Consider the following 21,130-nt stretch of genomic DNA (forward strand, 5'->3'; position numbering starts at 1 on the left):
AGCACAAAACATATCAACAAAATAAAACATTCCGAGAATCGCTACTCATCCCTCATAGGTACTCGATGTATTTTATATTGGTGGAATTTCAAAGCTGAAAAAGAACTTACACGTTTTATAGATGTCTTTACCTGTAAGTTCAGAGAAGAGGAGTGTCTTGCTTGCAGTCACAGAGTGCCTGATCCTGAGCTAGAACCTGGGGCTGGTGGGAAAGGGTCTGGGTGCTTGGTTGTCTTGTTTGGCTTCATTTGCAATCATTACCTCTGTGTGTGTGTAAATGTCTGTCTGTGCATGTCTGTCTGTGCAGGGTGCCTGTCCCAGAGAGAGTGCTTCCAGTGACCAATTTTCTTCCTTTCTCAAAGGACCTAATTCCACGGCACATGGCACACTGGAAAGTCAGGAGTCCTGGGCCCCAGTTTTCATTTTACTGAGCCTTACTGTAAAATGGAGATAAAACATCTTGCCTGAGAACCTCACAGGGCTGTTTGCCAAGCTTGAATAGGATGGCACTTGTGAAAGTGTTTTATAAACATATAGGAGATTGTAGTTATCAAAAGCTTGATGAAGAAAATGTGCAAAAGTGGCCTTACTAGGAACTGGAAGAATTTTGTAGGTTTTCTACGTACTTAGAGGGTACAGCTTGGATGGGTGATCTGCATGTCACACCCAGGGGTGCCCAATCACTGGGCAAGATGTCATGACACTCAGGTAACTGCTGGCTATCTGGAAGTACGCCCTGCACCATGAGAAAGGGCATGTTTCTCCCCGGACGCTTAGCTTTCATCTAGGGGCCAATCCCAATCAAAGTACTCTAGAGATGGTGTGTGGGGTGGGTGGTGGACTTTCCAGGAAGTCCTAAAAAAATACTTTCAAGGCAGCCTGAGGGACAAATTGAGTTTTATCCGAGCCATTTTATTATTATTATTATTTTTGGTAGAGATAGGGTTTTGCTATGTTACCCAGGCCGGTCTCTAACTTTTGGCCTCAAGCTATCCTCCCACTTTGGCCTCCCAAAGTGCTAGGATTACAGGCATGAGCCACTCTGCCCAGTCTAAGCCATTTTAGAGAGCTCCAGGCTGGTAGGCATCTGAAAAGGTCTTCAAGTGCATTCTTTATGGAGAAATTGAGCAATTTATGGGATTTAACCTGATTTTAAGTGCTCTGTCCACAATATCTGGTGGTCATTGGTTTATCAGTCACTTAACAGGTCTTTGTGCCAGGAGCTATACGATGTGCTGGGGAGATGGTGTCCAAGAGAGTAGGCATTTACTTTTGACTTAGAGCATCTGATCTAGTCTAATACACACCTGGTGCCTAACTTCCTCTAGTCAGTATCTAGCACCAGTCTCTTCTTTGACAAAATAACTTAATGCAAAGATTAACAGGACAGGCCCCTACGAGGGGCATCATGTAAAGGTGAGAATGCCATATGCTACCTGAAGGGAAATGCATTTGCAAAAAATTATTGCAAAGATCTAACTTGACATTATGGTGATATTGGGCAAGAGAATTTCCTTATGAGTTTTTTCCTCCTGCCCAGTAGTCACTCTAAATTGATAAGAAACTGTTTGTTTAAACTTGCCTAATTCCCTAAAATGGTTTTTTTTTATTATGGAGAAGAAGGAATTATTTCTTGTTGGCAGGTGGAAATATTACATATTGCTTGGCATAATTTATCAAAAGGGCTCAGCATTCAGTGAAGGCATACTTCTGACTCAGCAGGTTAAATTTGAAAGGGCTCCTCTTACCGTTTATCCCACTCTGTCCCTCCCCTAATACCTCCCAAGAGTGTTCATAGAAGACAGGGGATATTAAAGAACAATGTCATCTGTTTGGTTTGAAAAAGAAGGTAAACTTTTATTCAGAGAAAGAATTAGGAAAAGAAAGTAATGGTTTGCTTAGAAAGATGACAATTTACATAGGGAAAACAGCACATTTGGCCAGGACAACAAAACAGCCCTCTGAGGCTGTCAGGAAAGCTGACCACAAACATGCCAAGAAAGAGTTGAATCTGTGTGTCTCTGTGTGTGTGTGTGTGTGTGTGTGTGTGTGTATTTAAAAGAATTCTGTAAAACAGCATAAGACAAAGACATGGTCCAAAGCAGTACATTTCCTGTCCTTGGGAATTCAGGAGAATCTTTGTGCAGGTTCCTGGTATGGAAGTGATCTCTTTGTGGTGTTCTTAAACACAGAAGAAATCTCAAATCTCAGCCAGAGGGAGTGGGTGCAGAAGGAGTTTCATGGGTGCAGAAATAGAAGGGATGGAGAAATTGAGATAGGACAGCACATGTGGAAATGCACTGAAGATACTTAAACATACCATGCAGTGGAGGAAGAAGCAATATTAAGATGGCCAAGCTCCTGGATGCAATTGAATGAGAGTATTTGCCGTAGCAACCTGTTGCTCTATTCAATACTTGGCAATAACCAGTTATGAAAGAGAAATAACTCAAATGCTATTAATTAATCAAGAGCCTGCTGGTCAGACTTCGCTGATAATTGTCAAAATGATGCCCCAAATGGTAACTCTTCCAAAATTTCAGTGAGAAGATTTTAAAAGCTCAGGCTGAAAAAATTTTGTCTTTACTGAAACATGGAAAAAGCATTAGGTAAGCCAAGTACGAAGAACTCCATTAGTTTATTATTTAATTGACATTTCTCCACACTGAAGACAAAGGGCTTGGAAACTGTCCTTTAAACAGCAAAACGTCTTACGAAGAATCAAAAATATTTTTGACTTCTTCACCCTTGAATTATTTAACAGATATCAACAATATCAGGTGAGATATAAAGTATAATTAACGCTTATGAAACAAAGTCATTCCCTCTGATAGCTAAGATATCTTCTGTTGACAATTTTTCTTGAAAATACAATTAAGCAGGTAGGAAATTACCAAAAATACTTGCCATTAGAAAAACTATCTTAATTCTTGTTAATCCCTGACCTCTTCTTATAAATTGGTAGATTGAAGAGACATGCATTTTACCAGTGCTATTTTTGATTGAGGGTACTGGCCGTTTACAATATCCATTTAAAATGTTCAAATAGTTTCCAAATGTACATCCTACAAAATATTATTGTTTCAAGATTGGAAGTCATATTTAACACACCATACATGATTCATCTAAATATTTACAGGGGGTTAAAGCACACAAAATTGTGCAGATGAGACATACTGAAGTCTAAACTTTTACACTCAAGTTGCATACATAGCAACAAGATACAATAAATTTTGAACAAATAACAACCAATAATCAGCCAGGTTACTATGTACATATTGGGCAGGAAGCAATTAAACACTGCTTAATAGAATGTCACTTAAATTACTTTTTCTATGAAACATCTCTCCATCACCACACACACACACACACACACACACACATGCACGCACACATACACACACGCACACACAAATTCTTTAATTTTTTTTCCATCACATCACAAACATAAAACTCATGCTTGTGGCAACATATGTGGAATATACCCAAACATCTGATTTGTCACAAGGCAAGAGGGAACACAGAAACTCAGAGGGATTTACAATTTACCAGACTTGGATTTTGAAAATCAGTTACTGGATGATGAATACTGTAAAAATATATTCACACTTTCATGTCACAGACTGAAGGAAGAGGAGTAAAGAGCATTAACCAATATCTTCATAAGCTTTGCCACTAGGTTAAATATTGGCTTTTGCTAAAATAATAAAAAAAGGAATATATCTGGAGGGGAAGGACCCTAGGATAATATTTAAAATAACGACAACAACAAACCTCCTACTTCCTTTATCAAAATAGAATATTTTTCCACAGGCCACTTATTGTTAAACAAAAGCAACTGTTCTTTTGAATAACCATTTTACAAATTCATTTTTAATGGAAACAGAAGAAATAATTGAAATAACAAATATAACTACTGTGTGCAGATGCGGTGGAAAAACCAGAGACCCGAAATATGGCAAAATCAGTGCTTCATAAACAGTCAATGGATTTTTCTAAAAATACTTTTTGCTAATGGCAAAGTTCAACACCTCAGAAAAACTCTGAATTAAGATCTTAGAATAAGTTTCCAAGCTGTACAACATGGTTTCAAATACACTACCCTTGTTGTTTGTAAGGCCGCATTGAAGTTTAGCTTAACAGTCATAAGCCATGTGTTTGAACATCTTATGAGAGGTGACCTGCAAAGAAACAAGTTTTTTCCTTGTGTACCCTACAATGAAGAGATACCATTTCTTTCCAAATAGGTCCTTAAAATTTTTCCTTAAAGATATGATCTTGGAAGAAAAAAGTCCAGGTTTGCTTCGTTGCATCATCTGGAAAAATGTTTACACTTTAAAAAGTGACGATGTAGCACTTTGAATTCTCTGAGAGTGTTCTCTTGTTAATCTGTAAGTACCCTCTCTACTTGGTATGTTACAGTTTACAAGCAAATATACCAAGAGATGCGTGCTCTCTTTGAATGTAGCTCTGCTACATACAAGGTTGAGAGAACTATAGAAAAATAGCATCATCTTCCTAACATGTATACATTTTCAGAAGCCACTGGATTCTGTGTGTTGTTGACATAACTGTGGAATTTAAATGCACCTCAGACCCCTTAACAGCTTGAGTTGACAGTTCTCCAAGAGAACATGAGTACGTCTTGAGTGGAAGATGAAGAACAAGAGGAGGCCAAGAAGTTGGGATTTTCTGGTCTGCGTTCTGTCTAACAAAGTTATCTTCAAGGGAAGAGCTCAAGACTCACCAGGGTTCACGTTTGTATGGCAGGATAACAATGAATGAGAGGCCAGCCCTCTTTTCCACTTGTCTGGCACGATCTCCTGGCAAGGATGGGGTAGGAGTTTGCCAGGTGGCTACTGGACAAGGTCTCTTTAGGGGAGTACAACAAGGCTTCAGTCATTGCTTTTCATAAAGTGCTTTGGGATCCTTCAGGAAAGAGGACTGGTGAAATATTATTACTAACTGGCTTCACTTTTCAAACCAAATGGAACCATTTTCTCCAGTGTAATTATTGCTTCGAGCGTTAGTGAATGTTCTTAAAATGGAGTGGATCTCATTTTTAAGTATCTGCTTCTTAAAATGCTTATACTGTGGAGAGAATGTTTTCAATTACTGTCTCTCAGGTATGCTCACCAATTAAAAGGATGTGATAGCCTTGCAAATGGTTGCCAAGCATATACATGCATGGCTTGCACTTTCCAGGCTGTCCTCCCTCATGAGTCTACACAGCAAGAGGAAAATCAGAGTTGTAAAGCCCAACAAGAACTAGGTCTGGCTGGCTGAGGAGATAGACTCTTGCCTCTTCTGAGACATTGCTGAGATGTATGGTGAATGTGTGGCTACATTCTTAGATCAGACAGTCAACTCCTTGTGGCCTGGGAATGTATTTTACCATGATTCTTTGGCCTCTGTGGGACTTAGAATAGAGATAGACATTTGGAGGGCCTTAGTCAATGATTTTTGAGGATTTTCACCAAAGATGAGAGCTGAATATTACAAGTGAGAGTAAAGCATGTTAGGAAAACCCTGGAAAAGGATACCTGGGAGAAGAAAGTTTCCTCCAGAGGCCTCAGATTGGAGTCAAAAAGAATGAAAGACAAAGGTTCATCATATCCAAAATAAAACAAAACAAAAACAATAAAACAAAACAAAAAATCCTCAGACATTGTAAAGTGTCTATAATTAGGAGATTGGCTGAGTGATTATAGGACTGGGAATTATAGAACATGGTTGTCTCTCACAAGAATGTATTATTACTAATTTAAACTGGGCTCACAAAGTGTTGCAAAGTGCAGGTACAGGAGAACCTACCTGAACAAATAGCTAGTTATTGAGGATATAACATATCCACTTTTCTATAGGAATATTGCTGAGAGATTTTTAAGTAGATTAAGTATGCCCATTGAAATCCAACTTGCATTATTCGTTTCGTGGGCATGCCTCATTTCCTCATAGAAGATGAAAAAATAACCTTCTGTCCCCAATAGAAATTAGTGGGCTTGAAATTAATGCAGTTTTGGTCCAGTATGCCAGAACTTGCTGACCAAGTGGGGGTCAGAAGGGTGGGTCAGTTTCTGCCTTTGCTGCTTGTTGAATGGCTCCCATCTGCTTCACAGTCACAGTCTTCCTCCCAGGTCACCACAATGGTCAGGATCAGAGAATTGCTTGGCTTCTTAGTTCTCGACAATTCCAGAATCTTATTTCACAAACTCATTCAAAACATATACAATCTATCTTATTAATATAATTAGACATAAGTAAGAACTGAGTGCAGATGACCCTGTCATTCCTGTTGTTAACTAGGAGGCATAATTTTAAATGACATTTATCTCAAATTTGTTTTTTAATTAATTAACTTAGCTTAGATGTCTCTGACATGGAATTTGTATTCCCTGGCAACAAGGAGTTTTGTGATATTGAAAACCTGTTAGGTAAAGGTTTAGCAAAGGACTTGAATTTGGAATTAGAAGTAGATAGGTGATTTGCAAAATAGATAAGTAGCCTGTAGACAGTCAGGAGTTGACTGTACCAATTCCCAGCTGCACAGCCTATTCTAAAGGAAATAGGTCTGGGTTCCAATCTTAACTCTGAGACTAAACCAGCTCTGCAAACTTGAACAAGTCACTTAACTTCTCTGGGCCTTAACTGACCTATCTGTAAACCCAAGGACTTAGACAAATTTTATGGTCCCATTCTAGTTCTAACATTGACTCTTTGCATACACATAGAATTCACTTAGACAGAAGAAAACTGCACTTTAAAATCCTTCCAGGCATGAAAAAGGAGCTGTAGTGATTCTGATCAAAATTCTTTGGGGGTTCATTGAGTATAAAATCTCTTAAAAAAATAAAGACTGAGCTCTGGGCTTTAGTTTCCTAATGACCATAGGCCATGGGCCAAATCTGTACCTTTCCAGTAGGGTAATTATTTATGTTCAAATCAAATGTTTTAAAAATGGAAGGGATCAGAATAACATTGTGAACAGGGGACTTTGTGTGAACTCCCATGAGGAGGAATAGTAGAACTGTGTGGACAAGGATAGGGCCATAAAGAGCAATATTTAACTGAAATGCCTGTGAAGCAGAAAAGGACCATTTAGAATGTCAGTGAACTGAATGGGTCTTGGCTCCAGGAGATGAGAAGACTCATGACTTTTCTGAATATGCAGTGTGATTTCTCTTTCGTTTGAGTTTCTTGTTTGTGAGAGATTCAGGTAAGGGGCAATGAGACCAAAGCAGGATTTCCAGGTGTTTTTGAGCATATCCTTGGAATGAACCACTGGCAGGGGCTTCTAACGAGATTTTCCCTGAGGCCGACGGGTTGGACGATCTTGGGGCATAATTGATGGGTTGAAAGGGGGAAGGTAGACACCCCACCCCTGAACAATCTGTTCCTCGACCTGGGATGTGGGGTGAGTGGATGTGCCTGTGAGGCTGTGAGGAGCCCATCACTGCCTGGCCATATCTGCAGGGCACATTCTTATTCAATGACAATTTCATCACCTAAGAATCTGGAGCAGATCCACTATGATTTTTAGCGACACAGCCCCTGTGGACTTACTTTACTTATCTTAGAATTGTAGAGGAAATACACTTTTGCTCATGTTTCTCTCCCTTGCCTTGTCTTGTCTGTCATTCAGGCTTTCACTTAGCCAACTCCTTGGACCCTGGAACAGTTTATGAAGCTCATTTTCATGCTTGAATGGGATCTGAGTGTATAGGAAGGGCTGCTTCCCGCCCTATTCTATCCTTGCAAGACAGAGTTAGGAAAGTGTCCTTTGTTTTTGTTTCTGGTGGTCTCCACACAGCACTAAGCAAAGAAAAGGTCTGTCCAAGGCCTACTGAATCAGATAAGTGCTGATGGATAAATTGGACTTGGTGATTCCCGAGAACCTTGTACTTTGGAATAACTTGGCTAAGTTGACAGGGAACCCAGGACAAGTCCACTTGACCCTATGCCCTAGAGACACAACCTGGATCTTTTTCCCTCAAACTCTTCTAAAGGTTTGGAATGAAGGAAAAACTATGTTAATCTGATTTTCATCTATAGAACTCCTCCTTATCAATCAAATTCATGAAAGAGCCCTAAACCCGGGGTCAGATTACAGACTCAGCTGCAGAACAGAGGGTATGTCTCTTTGAGCTGGCCTACCTCAGCCGCAGGTCGCCAACAGGGTGGCAAGTTTGAATCATTGCGTCTCGGACCCCATGTTGACACAAAAGCTCCTCCATGCCCTTTCTAGGCTGATCTGGGAATGACTCTGGCAACTCTGGCCTCCATCCCCACTTTACTCTAAAAAAGAGGGTCTTAAATTTGTAACTTTTGGATTTGTAACATTCAAAATGTTTGAAAATGGGTAGGGATGTAGTGGGGCAGGCTGGGGGTAGGGTGACGTAAAATGCAAGGAAGAGGGGTGGAACAGTGGGCAGCCAGGATGGGCCTCCCTAAAGCATGCTGCTGAGGATTTCTGACACCGGGGAGGTGGTGCGGCGCTCCTGGCTCATCTCCGGGCTTGTGGGGCTGGGCAGGCCAGAGCGGCCTCCAGGGGGTGGGCTCAAACCGGCCCACGGCTTCGTGTCCTGGGCCACCAGGTCCTCGGGGTAGGGCTCCACGTAGATGCGGTGGACTGAAGGCCTGGCGTCATGGAGGCTGCTGCTGTTCTGCTCCTCAGGGAGGCTGGCGGCATGGGCCAGAGCCAGGCCCCGGGGCCCATCGAGTGCAGGGCCCGGCCGCTCGGCCTCCCCGGTGTCGAGGGCCAACCCGCAGGCCCCCGACAGGTGCTGGGTGTAAACGCCCTCGGAGAGCGACCGTGACTGCGTCTCGCTGCGCATGCGCAGCCAGCGATGGTGGCGGCTGAAGCCCCGGTAGTGCTGGTGCTTGCCTGGCTTCCGCTTTCCCAGGAAGCCCAGAGGCGGCCGCGCGCCTGGCGGCATCTTGGCGTGGTTCTTGGGCGCCAAGCCGGTCAGAGTCAGGCTGTGGAGGAACTCGGCACACGCGTGGTCGGGATCTGGGCCCCGGACCAGGCCCTGGGGATCCTGGCTCTGCCCCGCCGTGGTCTTCACGTCGTGCACCTGGAGGACGTCGGGAGCGCTGCCGCTTAGGCCGCTTAAGGCTTGCTGGGCAATGTCGTGCGAGGACAGGTACACTAGGTCCAGGTCTCGGGGACTCAGGGCGTCACTGGAGTCATAGTCGCTGTCTGTGGGGAGGAAGACTTCCGAGCAGGCTTCTTCATCAGAGCAGGGCTGTGAGTCTGCAAAGTCAGAAACGGATGTTAGGAAGAACATAAACACTTAGCTAGAGCCTGCTTCACAGTTGTAGGCTGGGTACATTAGGCACCTCCCCGCCCCCTCAGAGGGGCCTCGCACTTCCGTTTAATGCTTCGCTGTCATCGCTTGAAATTCTTAATAATTTTGAACAAGAGGCCTCCCATTTTCATTTTGCACAGGGCTCCGCAAATTGGGTAGTGGGCTCTGATCTTAGTTTAAGGGACAGGAGAGAGAGGAGCTCTGACAGGTCCAACCCTGACAGCAGTGGGGAACATTCCCTCGTTCCCCACACACGCTTTTATTATTTGCTGGGTGTCTGTAGAGAGGATGAAACAGGAAACAAAGCTGGATGTTATTCATTCATTCTCTATTCTTAATTTGGAGATGATTTTTGCAGTTGACAAAGTAGCAGGAATTTAAAAGGGTGAAGGAAGAAGAGAAGACAGTCTGGTGGCCAAAGTTGGTCAACCTGGTTTCAAATCCTAGCTGCCCTCCACCTGCTTGCTCTGTGATCTTGGGAATGTTACTTAACTTTTTTTGTGCTTCAGTTAACTTATCTGTAAAATGGGGATGATAATAGAACTTCTTACTTATGGTGGCTGAAAACTAAATCAATTATGTACGTAAACACTTAACCACAGCACCAGGTGTTTAAAAGAAAATACAGAAACAGAAGTAAAGTTAGAGGGAGAAATAAGCCTCAAAGTGCACACTGTAACGACCATGAGAAAGCTACAAGTTTAATTCTATAGATACTTGTCATTTAGTGAACTATTTGTTTTTATATATATATATATATATTTTTTTTTTTCCCCCAAATCAGGTTGTATATTTCTGTAGGGCAAGGACAGTCTAAAATCCTTTGACTTTCCCACAGAATTTAGCCGATAGCAGGTACTTGGTAAATACATGTTAATTTTGAAAACATGTAAGTGCTCTTAAAAAGAACAAGTAATCGCTAATCTGTAAAACTGAGGCAATCCCAGTAAAAAAATCTGAACAGAATTTTTAAATGGAATTTAATAAATTAATTTTGAAATTAATCTGGAAGAGAAAATTTATGAGAGTAGTCAACTTTTCTTTTTTTAAGGATACAATAGGGAGGAGCCTGATTTAGCAGATATCAAAGAATACTACAGAGCTTTGGCTATTGAAACTTTGTAGTACTGGTGTAGAAATGGACAGATAGAGCTGTAGAATAGAAAAATAAAGTCCAGAAACAGTTTTAATTCTGTGTGATAATTTAACATATGGTAAAGATAACATTTTAAAGCAGAGGAGTGAATAGATTGTTCAATTTATAGTGGGATAATTAGCTATCTTTTTAGCAAAGTAATTAGAGAAAGTCCTACCTCATACCATATATAAAAATAAATTCCATATGGGTTAAATATAACAAGCAAACCTAAAAGTATTAGAAGACAATATGTTTGTAATTTTTGGGTGGGAAGATCTTTTTAAGCAAGACAAAACCCCAGAAGTCATAAAAGTGACTGATATAGTTGGCTACTTAAAAGTTTAATAGTTTATAAAACAAATGATATCATAAAGTAAAAAGGTAAGTGATAGATTGGAAGAAAATAATAATGACATGTATAACTAAAGATTAATATCCAGAATATATAAAGAACTTCTAGAAATCAGTAAGGAGACAATGCAAATGGGCAGAAGGTAAGAACCGACACTTTAAAGAATTACTAATTCAAATGACCAATAAACATATTATTATTATGTTCAACCTAGACAGTAATTAGGGAAATGGGAGTTGAAACTTCAATGAGGCATTTTTTGCCCATCAAATTTAGAAAACACAAAAGAGTGATAATCTCATGTGTTGGTCATGTGTGGGAAATCAGAGACTCCCACATAATGATGGTGGGAGTATAAATTGGTACAGTTCTTTGGACAGCAATTCAGTAGACTGTATTAAAAATGTTCATATCACTTGTCCCGGCAGGTCTTTATGTTTGAGAAAGGTATCTATGTTTGAGAAATTGTTACCATGTATACATGGAGGCATTTACAAGTTGTTTACTACAGCAGGATTTATAATATTGAAAAACTAGAAATTACCTTGTGGTTGAGAGTGCTGTGAAAGGAAGACATACGGCACTGAAGCATTAAGAAACGAAGAATAATTTACTTGCTGAGTTCTGCAAGAGAGTCCATATTCTGAAGGACTAGCTTGCTGATTAAAAAAAATTCAGGGATAAAGTTTGTTTTGGTAGGGAGTCAGTATCATGGTTTTTTCTATTTTAGGGACTAGAGCTAGATGGAATGCTTTCTTGTCTTGTTTATTTTAGAGTCATAGTGTAAAGCACTTTTTTTTTTTTTTTCTGACTGTAGAGGATGACATGCATACTTGCTCATAATTGGCAAGGCAAGATGTCAGTTTTGCCTTCTCTCTGCTTGTTGTTACCCAATGTCCATTACCATTTTTTTAAGTTACAAAATATTAATTTTGTTTGGGACAGTGATGCACTCGTATAAAAGACTACTTTTTTCCCCCAGCTTCCCTTGCAGCTAGGCATGGCCATATAATTAAGTTGTGGCCACTGAGATGGAACTGAAAGTATTGTATCAAACTTTTGGAAGTCTGCATAAAGGGAGTTGGCTTAGCTGGGAGATGGACCATTTCATTGTTCTTCTTTTCTTCCATCTGCCTATAACAGGACGTGTTGGATAGGGTCATGAAACAACCTTGGAAATAGAAGCCAAGTGCTAGGATGATGGTGTTGAAAAACAGAGCTTAGTGTCTAAAGACCATAAAGTCCATATACCAACCCGGCATTGTCTACCACTGAGCTTCTTTCACACAAGAAAGAAAGAAAGAAAGAAAATATCTTATGTTTATGACTCTTATTTGGGTTTCCTATAACACGAATCTATACTTAATCCTAAGTGATACAAACCCAAATGTTCATCAGTAGGAGAATGGTTAAATAAATCATGGCACATCTGTACTATGGACTATTATCCAGCAGTTACAAAGAATGAGATCAGTTTATATATTGTTCTTTAAATAATGGCTACCAAGAAAGGATTCCCTCTCCTGCTTTTTTGATTTCTTCTCATCTGTTCAATGTTTTCCTCAAACATAATCTCCTTTAGGAAGCATCCCCCAACTGTTCCAAAAGGGATTGCTCACTTCTCTGTACTGCCATAACACTCATTGTGCTTTGGCACTTAGCCTGTATAGATTTGTATTATTAGTTATCTTTCTTATGTAAATATAACATTATGGTTTCCTGGTTAGACCATGAGCCCTTTTAGGGCAGAGATCTTTAATTCATCCATTCATTCACAATGAAGATTCTGTATTGCTTGAGTTCCTGCTCTGACAGAAGCACTGTACTTGGTACTTGAGTGGATATAAAATTAATAAGAAATTATATCTGTCTCTAGGGAGTTTACTATTTTAATGGAGCTATAAAGCAAATATGCATCCGTGAGACTGTGGCAGAACATAGGTTTTATAAGAGAAGTTTAGCAAATAAGATGCAAGTATATAGGAAAGAGGGATTACATTTTATTGGGACAGGATTGATGAAATACTCTATCACTTCTTATTTAATTTTTTTTACCTCCATTTGTTCATCTCTATTCTCTGTATTAATTTATTTCTTCATCCACTTTCAAAAAGTGACTTGAGGCATCTTTCAATAATACGCAAACAATAAGAGGATTAGAAACCAGAGCAGAAGAGGAAACAGTGCAAGTAGTCCTGTTTGACTAGATTATGGGGAGCAGAAATGGAATTTTGGTAAAATGAAGCTACAAATGAAGGATGTCAGCAATTGCACCCTTGGCAATTTATCCCAGAAAAATTAGGGCTTATTTTCATACAAAGACCTGTACATGAATATTTATATCAACTTTATTGGTAATAGCCTCAAACTTTTCATAGAAACTACCCAAATGTCCTTTAGAGGATGAATGGTTAAACACACTGTTTTCCATACCATGAAATATAACTCATCAATAAAAATAAAGAACCCCATGTATGTAACATTTGTGAAATAACATAACTTTAGAGATGAAGAACAGGTTATTAGTTGCCAGAGGTAGGGATGGGGTGATGGGTAATGCTACAAAAGGGTAACAGGAGTTTTGTGGTGATGTTACACTTGAGTGTCTTGTTTATGGTGGTAGTTACCCAAGGCTACACATGATAAAATTGCATAGATTTGTACATGCAAGCCCATGTGTGTGTATATGTGCATGTGTGTATACACACACAGATAGGATTATGTAAAATGGTAACATTAGTGGGGGATGCTGCGGGAAGGGTGCATGGGACTTCCTCTACATTTCTTTCCTGTGTCTATAATTATTTCAAAGTAAATGTTTTTTAAAAAGAGCATTTAATTTTTATAAAAGGTAGAGTATAACCAGAGGAGTGTATTGAATGTCTAGATAAGGAGTTTGTACCTAACTTTATGGCCAGTGGGTAGTTATTAAAGGATTTTGAGGAATTGACAAGAAGAGAGCTGTGATTTAGTATTCTAAAGAGTAAGGTAGCAGACTAGATGTAAGATGAACCTGAAGAGGAAGAGATATCAGGGAGGACAACTAGGAAGCTGTGGTCCAAGCTTTGTTTCCTCTAAGTGTTTATTTTGTTTAGACTGTGGGGCTAAGCAGGAGCTGGGGTTGTGCGGAGGAAAGTAGAAATTCAGCAAAGTCGTTCATTCAAAGATGTTTACCGAGCAGGTGTTCTGTGCTAGGCAGAGTCTCTGCTTTCAAGCAGCTCATAGAGGATGGATTAGACAAACAACTGAGAGAATGCCTAAGATTAATTTCTGATAGCACAAAGTTCTATGAAGAAAATGAAAGTGGATTTTAGCTAGAGAGTGACTTAGAGGGAAAATTCTTTCAATAAGGTGGCCAAGGAAGCCATCTCTGCAGAACAGGGAATCTAGGTGAGACCTCAGTGATCAGAAGGAACCAGTAAAAATTGCAGGGAAAAGTGTTCCAGACAATTGGGAGAAGCGAGTGCATAAGCCCCAAAGTTATGAATAGGTTTCAAGCTGTGTTTCCTGGGAAGACAGGAAATTAAACCAGAAAAGTTAAATTGCAACCCTAATTTGGTTTGGGCAGAGGAAGGGATAGCAAATTTAATATGGGATAGGTTGAGCCTGGGGGATGGCCAAAACATCCAGAAGATGAAATGGGAGCCTGGTCGGATAGCAAGGTTGAAGGAAGATGTTTATGTGTATAGAGAAGAAGGAATTATTGGAGAGGGCATGGTTAAAGATATGAGTGGTGAGATTGATGAATATAACAGGAGGGGTAATTAATTGTAAGTACCAGTGCTGGCATCGGTTCTTAGTGAGAAAGATGGAAAGACTTGTCCTCAGAGACAAGTGGTTAGGGAAGACAAATATAAGAAGATTTTAAGGATGCAAGGAAAGAAATGGGTAAAGACTTGGGCCAAATGACTGATATCTTTAAAAGTTTTAGACAATACATTTTTTCCATCTTTAGTGGGAAAAATTGGGCACTGCAGGTTAGAGGATCTCAAGATTGTTGGTTGTCTTTGAATATGGCAAGGATAAGGAAGAGAAGTTAACTGGAAATTTGAAACAGGACTCATGCAAAGAATTCATAGTTGACTGTAGTTGAACTTCCTTCTCCATTTATCTCATCAGTGGTGTCTATTCAGCTGTTTGCATGTACTTGTTTATGTAAACAAGTACATGCAATAATAACAATATTTGATGTTTACTTAGCACTTACTGTGATCCAGCCATAATGCTAACTGCTCTAAGTGCTTTGTTTCATTTAATACTTAACAACAATTCCTATTTTGCAGATGAGAAAACTAAAGCTTAGCCTTATTAAATTTTCCAATTCATATAGTTGATAAGTGGCAGAATAGGCAGCCAAATGCAAATTTGTCTTACTCCAAAGACCTGCTATATTGCCATCCACTTAGCATTTCCATATGCCTTTCCATGGAAGCTTTCTGAGGGCTGAGGCCTGGTTCATCTAATTCACTTTTTGTGGTACCCACACAGTTATATTAGTTAAGCTCTTAGTAAGGGCTTCTTGACATTGCTGCTGCTAGGGAAACATGTTAGATCTTGTACTAGTTTCCTGTGGCTGCTCTAACAAATTACCACACACTAGGCATTTTAAAACAACAGAAATTTATTCTTTTACAGCTCTGGAAGCCAGAGTCTGAAATCAAGGTGTCAACAGGGCCACGCTCTGGAGGTTCTAGGGGGAGAATACTTTCTTGCCTCTTCCAACTTCTGGTGGCTGTCAGCATTCCTTGTGAGTGCATCATTCTAATCTCTGCTTCTGTCTTCCCATGGCCACTCTTCTATGTCTGTGTCTTCTCTTCTGTCTCTTATAAGGAGACTAGTCGTTGGATTTAGGGCCCCCTCATATAATCCAGGATGATCTCATCTTAAGATCCTTAATTATATCTGCAATGACCCTTTTTTTCAAATAAGATCATATTCACAGGTTATGAGGGTTAGGACATTGATATATATTTTTGGAGGCCACTATTAACCCACTAGAGGAAGGATAGTAAAAATGACTATAACTAGAAACAACCACTGAGGAGTTTGTGATACTTTCTTCCTCTTTTCAGCCCATGGTCAGATCAAGCACGTTGCAAAAGCAGTTTGTACTTTGCTCTGTCAGTATACAAATAGTGAGCATTTATTGTTTGGAGGGGACTGAGGAATATATGAAGATGTGCTTTAAAGGAGCTAATAACATTTTAATATTTCAATGAAGCATCATAGTTTGAGACTGAGTCTCGGGGAGAGTCTGTGCTGGTTTCCCCAGGTAGAGTTAGTCGCTCAGTTCTTTTGGCTCTTACAGCATTTTGTTTGTATCTATGTTACTGGATTTACCAAGTTTTATTATAAATTATCCATTTTCGTATTTGCCTTCCTCATTGGACTGTGAACTCTAGAGAGCATGTACTATGTCTTACTCAACTCTGCTTAGTAAATACTGAATAAATCAGTCATTGAAGGAATGGACTAAGGCAGTGGTCCCCAACCTTTTTGGCACCAGGGACTGGTTGCATGGAAGACAATTCTTCCACAGACCGGGTGTGGGGGGTGGTTGGGAATTGAAATTGAAATGAATATTGAAGTCTGGGAGCATATAGAGTCATGAAATTTGACTGTCTCTTAAAAACAATACTGAAAACATTCTGAAAGGATCTAATTTACTTAATCTGCCATAGAAGTTCCTGAAAATAATCACCCAAATCATTTTGCTGTATCTTTGGTGATATTTGACTGAAGAGTCAGCCCAAGTGTAGCAGAAAGAACAAGTGTTAGACAACCCTGGGCTGAAGTCCTGTCTTGCTACTTACTGTGTATGTGATCTTGAGCAAATCACTTAGCCTCTCTGAACCTTTCTTCATCTGTAGCACATAGGCAATTATATTCCTTATTTTCTGTAGGTACTATGAGGATTAAATTAGTTTGTTAAAAATACTTTAAGTGGCTTACAAACAAAAGATATTAATTACTCTTGAGATTCCTTTCACTCTTAGTGGAAAATAACTAGAAAACATATCAAGATCATTAAAATATAAACCAGTAATAAGATATGATTCAGGATTTTTCTGTAAGATTGCTATTGATAATAAAGGAGAACAGTAATTTCTTACATGATATCTTCTGATGGTGGTGATCTAGTCCAGTACTGCATTTTCTAACTTATACTTAACAGTGAATTAGTAAATAATATAACTTATTTACTATAGATCCCAGGAGCATGGGAATTAGGAGATAAATCAAGAGAAGACGTAGTTATAACTGTGGTAACCCAGGGAGGAGATGCAAAAGGCCTTCAGTATGAAGTGGTAAATATTATCTTGTTGGTTCATGGACCCACACTTGGGAAACACTTCTCTAGCGGGAATCTAAATATTTGACTTGCATGGTGGTTGTATTATTTATTAGAAGACTTAGTGGAACCTATTGCTTAGAGTGGGATATCCCTCCCAGAACAGTCTGGGAAAATCTCCAGGATGCCAGCCAGGGCACTGAGGAGAATTTCCAAGGACTTAGGCCACTGCTACTCCCTCTCTTCCTGGAAAAGAACGCAAAGTGCAGCTTCCATTCCCAGATCCAGGCCATATGCTCCATTAACCATTGTAGGCACCTTGCCCAGTTGTTATTTTAATAAACCTGGTTGTACTCCTCAATTTCCCTCAGAGGGCCCACTAGGCAGGCCAGCACTGGTAGAACCTTGAGTTTCCCCTCTGCTTGACCCAGGAACTGTTTGATGAAAGTGCTGCCCATAGTATTAGTGCTGGCTTAGGAAGCTTGGCTTTCTTGCCATTGTAATGGATGTTGTAACTCCTGGTCTCTGTGGGTCAGGCCAACAACAGCAGAGAAGAGTTGGTGTGGATTTTGAGGGCGTTATGAGGAGATGACATTTCAGGAAAGAATAATTGATTTAAAGTTATTGCTTTTCTCTTAAAGGCAGGGGGCATGGCAGGACAGAAAGAAAGGAATAATAAGTCATATTTGCTGTAAAATCTAGCTTCTCGTTTTTAAGGTATCACTATCCATATATATAGACAATGTGTGTATATATATCTCTATATATGTGCTTCAGTGAAGCTATTTCCACTGTGTTTGAATAGAATTTAAATAATTTATAAACGAAGAATTTTACTGAATCTCTCATCAGGCCTCAGGGGTTTGTTCACCTTCTAGTTTCCCAAGAGAAATAATATCTCCAGATTCCTGTTGATATTTTGAGCTGTTTAGTTTATGCTATAATGTTCTTAACATCATCTGGGAAAAGGTTACCAGGAAGATATACATTTGGAAGATCAGAATAATCTTCAAATGCATCTGAAGGTTGAAACAACACCCCCCTCCCCTTTAGCCTCACCCATGCGTCACTAGGAGAAACAGCAGTATCGGAAAAAAAAATTGCTGCTGCCTGTGACCACTATACCCACAGAAAAGGAGTGGGAGAGAAAATACCCATGTGATGGACCAAATCATTCCACCCCCTGCCTTGAGCTGCCTTTTCTAGGAGCCAACTTTCCCCCTTGGATCCTTGGGAGATGCTTAATTTTAATTGACTCAGAGGAGTTCTACTTTGTGTTTTGAAAACCACACAAAAATGGGAAATAAGTTAAAGAGTTCCACTCCCCTCCTCCCCCACCCCCAACAGATATGCACAAACAAATCCATGGTACTCAATAGCCTTAAAACAGAATCTTGGACTGGCACCAGAGGCTAGGTTTGCAATAGGCTCTATATTTCCAGCAGGCTCCTTAGAAGTTAGTGAACCCTACCCACACAGAATGGAATTGTGCTGCAAACTTTGCCCTGTGAGTAACCCAGCGGGGATGTTCTTCTAAATTGGATTTTTTCCCCTTCATAAATGGTTTCCAAACAATTCAAAGTAGTCACACTCATGGAAAGGACCGAGTATGCAGTGGCAGATTTCATTGTTCTGAAAGGCTTCTGCTTTTGTGAGGGGACAGGACACTCAATGTTTCTCCCCAGCTCTCAACAGTGCTTCCCTGTCACTGGATTCCATTTGTCATTTGCTGCCCTCCACATCTTTGTGTTTCGTAGCCTGTGGAATCTTGGCCTCAAAGAAATAAATGGACCCAAGAGAGAGTTATATTTTAAGAAACAGAATGATGATCGCTCACATTTTAAGTTAATAATAAAATCCAAATGTAATTGGCCAGATCCTCCCAGCAGGGAGTGTGTGTAACCCATCCTCAGGCCAATGTGAGAGTTTGGCATTTCTATAGCATAGAGAAGGCCACCCTCATACAGTCGAGGAAGAATCCGCTTAGGACCCAGGGGCCAAGAGAAGATAAAACACTGGGAAAGTTCTGTGAGCTGAGAGGGTAGACAAGGGCTGTGAAGGTGGAAATAGAATAAGAGTTGTTTGTAGAATTAAATGAACTGTGGAACATCATAGCATATATAGCTTTCCTGCCTTAAAAAATACTCTTTCAACCCTACACTTCTCCAGCAACTGCCTTCCCTCCTCCTTCCATTTCGCAGCCAAGATTTTAAAAGAGTGAATCTCTCTGGTCCCACTTCTTCACCTCCCATATACTCCCTGATCTACTTCTGTTCAGCTTCTATCTCTTTGCTTTCAAAAACTGCTCTGATCAAGATTACTGATGATTTCCTTGTTGAAAAAAGTGAAACCACAGTTTTCCAGTTGTTTTATTTAACTTTTCTCCATTATTTGACACACCTTGATTTCTGTGACACTACTGTCTTGTTTTGTTTTTTTTTTTTTAATCTTCTTTCTCTGGTTGTTCCTTGTTAGTTTGTGAAGTCTCGCTGCCCCATTCCACAGGGATCCTTACACACTCTCCTCTTCTTATTCTATCTACTCTTTCTAGGGAATCCCAAGCATTTTCGAAGCTTCACACGTCATTCACATGTCAACAAATTCTTAAATCTATATTGTTAGCCCAGTTCTCTTTTTCTTAAGTTCCAGACTCTCTACATCTTGTTTTCTTCTGAATGTTTCTTTTTGTTGAAATGTTCTAAAACTAACTCAATTTCAACCTGCCCAGCCACCCAAGCTTGTTTATGTTTCTTTCTTATCTTTTTTTGGTAAATGGCATCATGATACCCTGAGGCACCCATGTCAGAAAACTTGGTATCTCCTTTGTTAATAGCTTACTAATTGGTCTCCCTGCTTCCAGTATTTTTCCCCTATGGTCTCTGCCAGACTTGATTTTAAAGAGTAATTCAGAGCATGTCAATCTTTGCTTAAAAGTTTTCAATAGCTTTCCATCACAAGTAGGATAAAATTCAAACCTTTGCCATGGCCTATAGAACCCTGCCCATTCTGGCCCATCTCTCTCTCTCCCCTATCTTTTACAACTTACCCTTTTGTTCACTGTGCGTCAAGGATGTTCATTTTCTTTCCATTGCTCACCCACCTCAAGGCCTTTTGCTGTTTAATTTCTTAGAATATTCCAACTCCAGGTTGCATTACTGACTCTTACTTCTGAGGTTGGTTCAAATAGCATTTTTGCAGCTAGGTCTCTGCTGATCATCCTAGTGAATTCAACACTCTCTTTGCCTACCTGCTATTTTGTATTATGTATTGGAATTTTTACTATCCGAAATTATCTTGTTTGTTTATATTTTCATTGTTTGTCCTTCTCTTTAGAATATAATCTTATGGGAGCAGAGACTTTGCTTTGCTTATCACTATATCCCTGTTACTTTGAAAAGTGCTGCCACATAGTGGGTAACCAATAATTTTTTTTTAAATAAAAAAATGAATACTATCCTTAGATCCTGAGTTTCAGCCAAACTGCTTGCAGTTCTCTAAACTACAACACAATTGTACAGTCTTCTTCCTCTGCCTATAATGTTCTTTTCTTTCCTCTTTTTCTGCCCAGCTCCTGCTTATCTTTCAGTACTGGATTCTGTCACCTCCTCCAGGAAGCACTCTTTGATCTTATGAGTTTAAGGTTTAACACCTCCAATAGACTCCATAGCACATATGCAATTACCATGTAATTTTTTGTTAATGTCTCTCTCTCTCTCTCTCTTTCTCATTAGTCTCACTTCTGGCAGAGACGATATGTGATTTGTATCCCTATCCCACTGGGAGTCTATAAAAATACACTCTAGAAACTCTATTTAAATAATTCTTTTGTTGAATTATTTGTTAAATCATAGACTCCTTTGGTAATATAAATTAGCCGTCTCCTAAGTTCTTCCATTTGCCAAGCTTTGATTTTTACACATTGGGGTTTTTAAAACATAGGAGCACACACAAACTTACTTATAGAAAAGGCTCATATCACCATTAAAGTTTTCTATAGTAAGAATAATAACATTAGGCCGGGCGTGGTGGCTCACGCCTGT

At 39.8% G+C, this 21,130-nt stretch overlaps 1 protein-coding gene across 1 annotated transcript in view; it reads right to left on the minus strand.

The window, feature by feature from the left end:
* Nucleotides 1–2,623: 2,623 nt before the first annotated feature.
* The window catches only part of ANKFN1 (ankyrin repeat and fibronectin type III domain containing 1), a 157,768-nt gene continuing 139,261 nt past the window's right edge, over nt 2,624–21,130 (minus strand). The window contains exon 18 of the mRNA XM_069481160.1: nt 2,624–9,253. Coding sequence (XP_069337261.1) covers nt 8,448–9,253 — 806 coding nt within the window. The 3' untranslated portion in view covers nt 2,624–8,447. The remainder of the gene's footprint in view (nt 9,254–21,130) is intronic.

Source organism: Eulemur rufifrons, chromosome 9 (assembly GCF_041146395.1).
Source record: "Eulemur rufifrons isolate Redbay chromosome 9, OSU_ERuf_1, whole genome shotgun sequence".
NCBI lineage: Eukaryota > Metazoa > Chordata > Mammalia > Primates > Lemuridae > Eulemur > Eulemur rufifrons.